This window comes from Meleagris gallopavo, chromosome 6, assembly GCF_000146605.3.
Source record: "Meleagris gallopavo isolate NT-WF06-2002-E0010 breed Aviagen turkey brand Nicholas breeding stock chromosome 6, Turkey_5.1, whole genome shotgun sequence".
NCBI classification, from domain to species: domain Eukaryota; kingdom Metazoa; phylum Chordata; class Aves; order Galliformes; family Phasianidae; genus Meleagris; species Meleagris gallopavo.
The window spans coordinates 31,104,130-31,115,397 of NC_015016.2; the positions used below are offsets into that span (position 1 = coordinate 31,104,130).

Genomic DNA, 11,268 nt, shown 5'->3' on the forward strand with positions numbered 1-11,268 from the left:
AGTTCAACTTAACATACAAAAAAAAAAAAGTCATTTTAAATCCTTAAATAGTGTTTTTGGGTTATAATAAAGGTTAAATACATGAGTGTACTGAAACCAGGCATAAACATTTCAAGTTCAGAATAACTTATGTAAGCAAGCAGTAGGTTGAAACAAGACACCTTCCCTCAAATATATTCCCAACTAGAGCTTTCCCAAGCTCATGATTGTTTGAAGATGCAACCATCAGTAATATGGTTCTGGTACAGCAGGACTTTCCATTAAATCTTTCTCCACTGACACTAAAAGCTCATTACAGGTAAGAAGGATAAAGCTACTGCTGAACTGTTGTAAATGGTAAGTTGCATTAATGGGAAAGGAGCAGTTTTGGTTTTTGTTTTTTTGAAGTTAATAAAAACAGCCGGATAGCTGTTTTAAAGCAATTGCATCCAAGAGCAAAAAAATCAGCTTGTTTTGTTTGCAGCACTGTTTCTCCCAACAGAGAACAGATGCCTACGTTCAGAGATACAGGTTTGTGCATACACTTGCCAAGTAAATTTGGTTTTTAACTCCACCTCAAAATGGCACATTTCAAATCGTCAAAGGTTCTAGAAGCTGCAAATCAACATTATTTAATGTTAGACACACGCTAAATTTTATTAAGCATTACACTAGAACTACTTTGGTATAAAAAATACTTTATTTTAAAGCTATGAAAGTTATAAAAATATGTAGTTAAACCTTCAACTCACAGAATGTTCGCTATTTTAACATTAGTAATTTGTTTCTCCTAACGAATCTGAGTTTTATTCGAAATGTTTACAAGACAATTATTACTATCATTTAAAAAAACCCATCATTACAGGGAGCTGTACTAATTGTGATATTTTATCAGTATTCATTTAACCGCTAGGTTTTTAATGAAGGCAGCAAAAACAACTATTTTCTGATGATACAGAATTTCTTATTTCTTGAAGCGTTTCTGTGGTTGACCACTTCTTCATTAGTTACCTGCAGCATGGCACCTTCCTGCCAAAGAAAAAAAAGTGTATCTGAAGAAGTTTATCACATATGTCTAAACCAAATTACCAATAGGGGAACTTCAGCCATCTTTAAAAAGAAGTATAAGCAGTTCACTGGTGTGTCTAACACAAAAGGAACAGGACTGTCGTTAGCTGAGTCCACATTCTTCAGTAATTAGCCTGTCAAAAGCAATGGAACTTTGAAATTAGGATGTGGGCTTTTTTTTTCTTTTTTAAGGTTTTGTGGGTTTTTGTTTGAAAACCAGATCATATGGAGTATGCCACCCTTACTCAGATGACTCATTACTTGGCAAATTTTCATTAATTTGAGGATCAAACATTCAATGCAATGAGAGTAAGGCTGACTGAATTTGGCACTAAGGTTTATTAGCTGCAAGAACTATAAAAAATGGTGGAAACCTCATCATTCTAGCCAAATTCCAATTTAGGTAATTACATTGTACACTCATAAAATACCACCTGCAGTTTCATTCGAAGCTTTCACCTCTCCTCCTAAAGAACTGCTTATGCAGTTACAAGAATGGACGACACATTCCTTCACAGAGGCAGATGTATTCTGTAGTGCAATTTTTTTTTTTCCTTACACGTAAACAGTCTAAAGTTACTTGGGAACCTTCAGGATGAAACGTGTTATAGATTACAGCAGACAAGACACATAACAACACAGTTCATTTTTAACAGCACAGCGCTACCTTCATTGCATCACCTTGCAACCACCATAATGCATAGTCTCCCAAGAAAAAATAAAATGTTGCAGGATGCATAAATAAAGTTGTATGATTTAATTAACATGTGACCTACCATTTTAACTACCAACACCAGGGATGGAACCCTTGCAAAGCTTTACTAATGGACACTTGCAGGTCTCATTTGTTCAACTGTAGCAGAGTACAGTGGCAGCAGTCTATGCTTGTCCAGGATTCATATCATAGCTAGATTCCAGTAGGAAAAAATACGTTAAGTAGCTGAAATTCACAAAAATCTGTACGTAGAAAATTTAATACAAGAAAACAGGATACACATATTTCTCTTCAGTTGATAATTGTTAACACAATTCATTGCTATGTTAAACTACATAACAACAATCACTATACTGAAAGAATACTGTCACATATTAGTTTCTCAGTTTTGGAACATTAAGAAAGAAAAAAGTAAATAAGATCTTACCTAAAGAAGTTTAACTGAAGCTTAGAACTAAGTTTGCTCTACTCCCTCAGCCTTCGTTGGCATCCTTATACAACTATTGCAGTAATACAGCGCAGCTTTTTAAGACTGGCTGAACTTAGTGACGTTTTCAAGAGTTCTCTTGTACTACACCTGTGTCCCTGGAAGAGTACCTCGCTGGGGATATTTCCTTTCCTTGCCATTGAAGAAGCAGCATCTAAAAGATCTAAAAAGGTGTTTCTCCTTGCAGAGATATCCCTTAAGTTATCTAGATATTTTAAACCTGATCATTTAAAGACAACATACTTTTTTTTTTCTGACCAGCATTTAATTTTACACGTACAACAATAGCTTTGTATTATTTGTGGGACCTTATACTACCCACTCCTTTCCTTATTTTACAACGTTAAAAAAAAAATCTAAAATTACACAATATTTCCTTTAGAATTATTTTATTAAATCATAAATGTACAACAGCTTCTTAACTCTACACACGCACTTAAATTTTTAAAAGGAAAACGTTATGTCTTATTACACCATGATCCTGGCTAATAGCTTTTCAAAACTTTGAGAAAAATCTTAAAAAAGGTTTCACATGTCACCTGAAACTTACAAATTTAACATTATCAAAGGAATGCTTCTACACTTACAAAGACCACTAAAAAGAAACAACAATTAAAAAGCTAAGAAACTGTCTCAAAGGCATTTTTACAATCCTTCCTCCACAGTAAGGTAATGTTATTAAATAATCCAAATCCATTCACAAAATGGCTCTCTGCATCTGCTCTGGTGTCTTCTGCCATACCACTGCATATTTATGCATGACTGAGATAAGTGTTTCCTTAACATTGTTATTTCCATAACCTGAAGCTGTTCTGTTACCTCTGGGCTCTCATCCTCTCCTATTTATACAGTGAAGCCTGTTTCAACAGAAGTAAAGAGTAAAAAATAGGTTATGAAATTATTCAGCTAACCATTATTTATAGGAAAGATAATATCCTAAAAAAACTTTTAACTCCTGCAGCTACTCTCACGAATCACTGCAATTTTAGCACTTAAAAACATACTTACCCATGGCAAGCTTGCAGAAGCTCAGTAACGGCTTCTCCCTCCATAGCCACCACTTCCTCCACTGCCACCGGGACCATAGTTGCCTACAATTACAGCAAAGAGAGAAACAACGGTTAAGTCAGTGCACTTCCATCTAAGAATACTTCGAACTAGTCTATCAAAATTAACATCCGGTTTACTTCTAGAGATGGCATATCCACAGCTTTTAACATTTCACCATGTTCTCCTACTAATGCCCAGAAAGTGCCACAACTACACGCTGAAATCCTAGAAGGCTCAACAGGGCCACATGTAATTTGATGTACTGCATAGTTTTGAGCCTCACTGCGAGGGTGGAGTTACTTGCAACCTGACAAGAAAGGGGTTCTTGTTTCAGTTTCCATTCCAGGAGTTTTATACAGCACATTAAATAACATCAAGACAACTAAAAGCAGGAAATGACAGGAAAAGGTGACATTAGAACAAGAAAGCAACAGAAGAAACCCCAGTAAGTTTAGTGGATGTTACAAGTTGTGCTCCAAGTCCTTACTGAATGGAATCTGCATGGTATTTTTTCTAATGTTCTAGAGGGAAAAGAGGCAGGGGTTATCATTTTCCCCAAAACAAACTTTACAGTGTTGAGATCAACGAAAAACTGCAGCCAACTCATACACTACATAGAACAAACATGTACTGTGCATCTGTTGTAGAAGCTAGCAATTTTTACCTGTCTTATCACCCTCCCACCTCTCCAAAGGACCGAAGCTTGCCCAGTCTGGCTCCAAAGCATATCAAGACATACCTCCACCATATGGTCCCCCCATGTTCCTGCTGCCACCAAAATTTCCACTCTTCATTGGACCATAATTGGAAGGCTGCTGGTTGTAGTTTCCGAAGTCATTGTAGTTTCCACTTCCATAATTGCCTGAATTATCAATACAAGAACAGACATGTCTGGATGAGCTACAATGTTCACAGAATTCTCATAATTACACAATTAAAAGACAAAATCATGCAAATAGTCCAGCAGCACATGATATCGGCTGCTTTTTCATTCCATTTGTAAAATTGAGATTGCTTACTCCACCATACACCTCCCAGATTTCATACGATTTGAGCTGATTTACAACTGAAACTTGGTCACTTCAAACCCGTAGGTTACCTCCTCCATAGTTGTCATAGCCACCTCCATAGCCCCCACCCTGGTTGCCATATCCAGGTCCTCCTCCACCATATCCTCCTCTTCCTCCTCCGTAACCAGGGCTGCCACCGAAGTTGCCACCTATGACAATATAATCCTTTAAAATAAGCTTTTCAGTGTAGAAGGTAACCAGATTCTACACAGGATATTTTTCTGCTGACAAGTCTACAGGGGAAGGAAAAGGGTAGGAGTTCTAGGAAGATGTATACTGAATTCCCACCCTAGCTAAACTGTGACTAAAACCCACTAGCCAGACTGCCTAAAAGCATCAATGAAGTGACTTGCTGCCATCCTAAAGAGAAGGGCATAGTTATTCATAAGATAACCATACAATTTCCCACGTCAGGTATAGTGTGAGCCAATAGTTGTGTGTGTTTCTTAAAGCCAACAAAATATCTATGGCACTTCGAAAGTTTTACATGAATAGTAAATGAATGCATAAACAGTTCTAAGTGAAAGAAGAAAATAAAAATACAAACAGAAGCAAACTTACCTCCAGGCCCTCCACCATATCCATTATACCCATCACCAAACCCACGGCCGCTCCCATATCCATCTGTTGGAGGGAAAAAAAAAAAAAAGTATATGTATTTCAATTCACCTGTAGCAAACTAATTTTTATCTAAACCATATGACGTTAAGACTCAGATCTCACACAGTGAAGTACACATACTTGAATCTGGATAAAATGCACGTGAAACAGTATATCTACCATCTCTCTACACCACCTACTTTCTTGCATTTGTAAAGTACTAGGTTAGTTTTGAACATAGCTAACCTGGTTGGCTTTTATGTAATTTAAATGTTCAATAAAGAAACCCCTCACCATGAAGCTCCTGAGCACTCCATATAATTACAGAGAAGCAACAGGTGAATTTCTTATCAAAATTACCAAGTTTAAGTTAATTTCAGCTTGTAATAGAATTGTTTAAAAATGAAACCACTTGAGTTTATAAAAAGGTACCTCATCTATTTGTGTACTATGCAAGAGTTTTTCAAGTTATCTTTCCCAAAAATTCCGTAACAGTTAGAGATGCGTTTCAATTGAACAGTAGTAGCTTACTATCACCCAGAACCTGAAGGATGATGTAAACAAACAAAAAAATGCTACAAACATGCCTGTCTTACCAGCTCCACCTCTGAAATTGCTGCCAGGTCCCGGACCAAAGTTGCCACCACCTCCACGTGCATCACCAAAACCAAAGTTCCCTATAACAATTTAACATTTGTAAGCAGCAAAATCATGAGAAAAACAAACTATAAAGCATTAACTGAACATACCTCCTCTCCCACTCCTAGAATTTTGAACTTCCTGCATTTCCTGTCTAGAGAGGGCTTTCCTTACTTCTGCATTGTGGCCATTAATGGTGTGATACTTCTGCACTGTAATCACATGAAACAAAACGTTGTAAGCATTTAAGTACTGATCTGGCAACAAGAAGAATCTCGAGCCAAAAATGCAGTCATTCCCAAACTGGCCCATACGTACTCCCTACTGTTATTTTTAAAATTATAAATACTAAAATAATTTCGTTAGGTACTAGATCATTTGTTTAAAATACCTGTCCCCACAATTCACCATAACTATCATATTACATTCACTTAAGCATTCCTATTACCTATTTATTCTAAATTTAGCTTCGCACAAGTACCGTGACTGTAAGCATCAACATTATCAAATAAAGCAGCGAGATGAAGATTACTTACATACAATTTTATCCACAGGATCATGGTCATCAAATGTAACAAATCCAAACCCTCTCTTTTTACCAGACTGTCTGTCAGTAATGATTTCAATAGTGTCAATTTTTCCATATTCCTCAAAGTAGTCACGAAGGTGGTGCTCCTCGGTGTCCTCTTTAATACCACCAACAAATAGTTTCTTCACAGTAACATGAGCACCAGGTTTGCCAGATTCCTATTAAAACAATTCTCCAAATTACCACAAAGAAAAGCAATTTAGCAAATCATTTTTTTTTCAGGTTATCGGGAATGCAATACTAAGGTTTTCAGACACTGAGGTAGACTTCTTTCAATGCATGAAGACAACAGTTGTCCTCCCCAAACCCACATGAAAGTTCTAAATGCACTGAAAAATGATGGGAGATGGGGGAAAAGGTTGTGGATACCCCATCCCTGGAAGAGTTCAAAGCCAGGTTGGATGGAGTCCTGGGCAGCCTAGTCTAGCATTAGATATGGAGGTTGGTGGCCTTGCCTACAGCGGGGAGTTGGAACTTGATGATCCTTGAGGTCCCTTCCAACCCAAGCCATTCTGTGCTTCTACAATGTATAATGAAATGTATAGAAGTAATTGAAAATCCTTTAAATAAATTTAGAGAAAACTGTCAGACCAACTGTCTGAACAATTTCTTAATAACAAAACAAAAAAAAAGCTTTGTTAACTTAAAACAAAAATGCATCAGCTTCCTCTGTCCACCTCTCCAATGGCAACAAAGCCTGCATTCCACTTACTTGCAAAGCTCCTTCAACTACAGCACATCCACAGCTCTGCACTAAAACAAATATAACTCTCCACATACTTTAAAAAAAAAAAAAATTGAAAAGTGTTTTGAGCATAATATTTAAGCAACTGCTTATCCCTTTATCCCTAAAGCCCAGCAATAGCTTTGTGTGTACAGAGAGTATGCACATGTCCTGCTTTCTTTTAGTTACGTTTTTCCAAGTGCTAATCAACCCTGTATTCTTCTGGAAGCTGAATGAAAACTGGGATTGCTAACAAGGGTACCACTTCTAGTTCTGGGAAAATGGAAATTACCACAAGACACCTCATTCAGTTGCAGTTAATCTGTCCAAAAACATTAAAAATTTGGGTCAAACCTTGTGCTTGAAGTGGCTAAATCCTCCCACAGCTCCAACAACGCAGAGAACACGAGTTAACAAGAACATGAGTTTGCTCAAATATCTCAATGCTACAGTAACCCAGGTATACTGCTTTACTGTGTGCCCATCTAATTTACAGTCTGGATTTTAAAATCAAATGTGCAAGGAGCAAAAATGTGAATAGTCTTAGGCTGATTCTGATCACCACCATTGGAAGGAAAGCACAGATCCCAATACTGTGTTCTCTATTTTTTTTACTTCTGTCACAGAAATTACAGAAATACTCAGAAGATTAATAAGAGTTTCCTAATTTGAGGTCTAATAACAGTAATGATCCCAGAGAAGAGATGGTCTAGAATTTGCATAATTACAGACATCCCAACACATTTCAGCTAAGAATACTTTCAGATCCAGTTAGCATCCCTTGCAGACATGATTCACACCCAGAATAATACATAGTTACTATAGTAGTAGCAGTCAATGAACAGACTAAAGATGTGGAAACAGTGTCCCAACCAGACCTTTTCAACAAATTCAAACAGAGACAGTTTGAAATAAGAATGCAGAGTAGTCTCTCAAAGCATGAAAAGGATCTGCTTTCAGTCCCATGTTTACCTCTCTAGCCACAGCTCTCTTAGGCTCCACCACCCTTCCATCAATTGTGTGAGGTCTTGCAGCCATGGCTGCATCAACTTCGGCCATTGAGGAGAATGTTACAAAACCAAACCCCCTTGATCTTTTGCTTGCAGGATCCCGCATTACCTAAAAACAATGAACAAATTTCAATCACTTCTACATGTCTCACGTTAAACTGAACGGCAACAACATTTGGAGAAAACTAGAACCTAATTCAAATACAGTTATGTATGAAGCAGCAAGCTATACAGACCAAATACATGAGCAGCATCCACATGGCACCAGAGAAATTCGTAATACTACTGTCCTCTAATACCCTACCAATAACTCAGAAAATACTCAGCAGCAACGATTCATGTTTATATACGTGTATCTTTCTCTAAAAATCAAACATTCGTTTCTACCTCTCTGAAGACCACGCTCTTTAGATTATGAAATACATATTTACTGTTCTGAAAACAAGACCAGTGGAACAACTTCAGTACAACTACAGTAGATGTAACAAGTATACAAAAGTCACAGACTAAAGAAAACCGTTCACCTCTAGCTTCAACAGGACTGCTTACTAAAGTAGAAGCTTTCTTCCAAAGGTTACTGGTTACACAGGTGCTGATGCAGTAGTGCACTTGGCACTCCCTAATGCATTTCAAGCAATGATACCCCAGTTAATTTTCAACAGCTGTAATCAGCGGTTAGAGATAATTTGAGATTTTACAAGAAACAAACTGCATTTTATCAGCAGTGTGCAGAAGGAAATCTGCGTATAGCTTTGAAGGACTGATAAGTCTGAACCAACTGCAGGAACTCAAAATTTAACGTTAAACATTCTCTCTTATATTAAGCTATTAAACAGACAGCTCCCCCTACTATAATTTTTACACATTCCGCATCATCACTGTGCATTAGCATGCCAAACTTACCACGCAATCTGTAAGCTTTCCCCATTGCTCGTAGTAATTCCTCAAGCTTTCCTCTGTTGTTTCAAAGCTTAAGCCGCCAATGAACAGCTTGCGGAACTGCTCCTTTTCCCTCTACCACAGAAAAGATTAGATTAATATAAAACTTCTTACAACTGCATTAGAAAAAAAAATGCCCCCAAACTAACGAAGTGTCCTCGCTACGGGAAACACGAATCCATTCATACTGTCTGATTCTATTCCAGATATCATTCATTTTAAAAATATATAACTCACATTACCGTACATCAATACAAACAAGTTATTTACACAAACCGCTAAGTAATAACAAAACAGTTAAAATGTTCTAGGTCACTGACTCAGATTTCATTATTAGTCAAATGATGCACGCTGGAATATCTGTAAAATTTATCTGGAATTAGTAGTAAATGCATCCCCTACCAACATCAGCAACATCAAAACTAAGTAGAAAAAATTCCTCATATTTCCCTTTAAGTGTATGAACTACATTTTCAGGAAAAGTCTTAATCACTTCTCAAAGAAATTTCAATTGAGCTCATTCAGCAGAAACTTCTGCTATGACAAGTAAATCATTAAAAAAAGCTCAAAGCCAATAAGACGACATTACACGTTTTTTGTACATGGTAATTATAATGCAGAAACTAACAGCCTTTCAACCCCCCATGTACTTAATATACTAAGAATGTATTGTAAATGTTCTTTTCCATAAGCAGGAGCATCACTGGATGATACATATTGTTATCTCATATGCCAAACAGCTGATAAAAAAAGACCCTTTAACAAAATGCAGAATTTCAGGATCTTGTCTGAAGGAGGTAACTGTCCTGCCAGGCTTTCTTCCAGGAGAATTCCAATGTAAATATTATGTCAGCATTATACTCATCATTTTAAAAACCAATTTTATTTTTTTTAAATAACGAGCATTCAGCCAATCCACATGTTTTCTGAAGCTGTCAGAGGCAGGTATGATCTAGAACTGTGCAACATGGAAAACATTACTGGAGATGATATTGAATCAGTTTTGTTAAAAATGCATTGCTGTATTACCAGCTAAGAAAAAATGCAGCAACTATTGACTATTCCTTTTCCACCTCCAATTAAGCATGCTGCTTGAGGACATTACTTCAGTGTCACTTAAAAGCATTACACCCAAAATAGATTCAAAGTATTTTTTCGTCTAAGAAATATAAAGAAAGCTAATGCTGTCCCTTTGGTCTACAGATGGGAAAAGTTTGGCAGGATAGTTTTGACACAACGAACACACATTATATGAAGTTTCTCTTCATAGAATCTTTTGAACAGAATAAGGGAAAGGATGCTGTATTCGAGACTTGAATTAAAGCTGCATGTTGGAAGCCATGTAAGCATTTCTTGCCTGAGTAGGCTAGCAGAGAAATGTTAACCAATGACTGCTTAAAACGCACAAATGCCCTTTTCTTCTAACTATTTCAGTTCAATTGCTTCGAGATTAACCACTACCTACTGGTTCCATAGGCCCATGGGAGACACTTTTCTCTACACAATCAATTGCCATACGTACATATGTCAAACAGCAGAACTAGGATAAAAAGTTGGGAATTTGGAAAATTTTAACAGCATGTGGATTTTCCCACTAAGCACTCAGGTCGTATGTGAAAATGAAACTTAAGGAAGTCTACCTCCAACCATAATAACTACATTTGCTTTTTAGAGAGCAAACACGTACCACACATTACTGATAAAGAGAACAGCTGCAAGTTCATACATCATCATACACTCATCGATCAAGTACTGCTACACCAGCATATGCCCTAGCCAAAGCAACAGGTAAGCATATACACAGTCAGGACGTGGCAATGTGACTACCACTACACAAATGAAAAACGTATGAAAGTATCCAAAGTGCTACTCCACACGTAGGCACTGCCTTACACTGTTAGTTGTGAGTCTCCGACCACAACCCCAGCCAGGGTCCAGCTGCCTCTGGTAACTGCGCGCTTAGTAACGTGCACGATCATAAACTATTTTAACTACGGTCCTTTTCCAATATTTCACGAAAACTCTTCACTAAACAGAACCCGCTGCCTCTTCCCTCCACTCTCAATACAGAAGCCAAAAGATAAACCTTTTAAGATGCCTCCGTAACGCTTTCTAAGGCAGGGACAGACAGCGCGTGAGAATCTTAGCAGTCCTCCGGCATCTTCAGTCAGGAGCCGGGCGGGATCCCCAGCACGGCGCTGCTCCTCTTTCAGCCCGCCGCAGCGCCTCGCCGCGCCCCAGCCCGAGGCCGGCCCGCCCTGCCACCCGACGCCGAAGGAGCGAGCGGGGAGGCGGCGGCTCCGCCATGTGGCGGCGATCAGCAGAGCAGCCCCGCAGTCAGGGAGCAAAATGGCGCCCGGAGCCGCCTCCTCCAGGGAGCGCGGCGCGGCGGGGAGGA

General features: G+C 38.2%; 1 protein-coding gene across 6 annotated transcripts; it reads right to left on the minus strand.

Annotated features, from left to right (window-relative positions):
- Positions 1 to 792: 792 nt before the first annotated feature.
- On the minus strand, positions 793 to 8,969 carry HNRNPA2B1 (heterogeneous nuclear ribonucleoprotein A2/B1). Of its 6 annotated transcripts, XR_002116072.2 has the most exons (11): positions 8,835 to 8,969; positions 7,894 to 8,040; positions 6,145 to 6,355; positions 5,719 to 5,820; positions 5,557 to 5,646; positions 4,931 to 4,993; positions 4,399 to 4,518; positions 4,039 to 4,161; positions 3,258 to 3,340; positions 1,824 to 1,954; positions 793 to 1,008 (listed from the first exon to the last, which is right to left on the minus strand). XR_002116072.2 is itself a non-coding variant. In XM_019616478.2 (10 exons), the coding sequence occupies exons 2-9, from the start codon at positions 8,035 to 8,037 to the stop codon at positions 3,279 to 3,281; spliced, it is 915 nt and encodes a 304-aa protein (XP_019472023.1). In that variant the 5' UTR covers positions 8,038 to 8,040; positions 8,835 to 8,969; the 3' UTR covers positions 793 to 1,008; positions 3,258 to 3,278. The 6 variants fall into 6 exon arrangements, 5 of the variants coding, with proteins under 5 accessions (XP_019472023.1, XP_019472022.1, XP_031409793.1 ...); XM_019616478.2 differs by lacking the exon at positions 1,824 to 1,954; XM_019616477.2 differs by lacking the exon at positions 793 to 1,008 and having other exon boundaries at positions 1,221 to 1,954.
- Between the last annotated feature and the right edge of the window lie 2,299 nt (positions 8,970 to 11,268).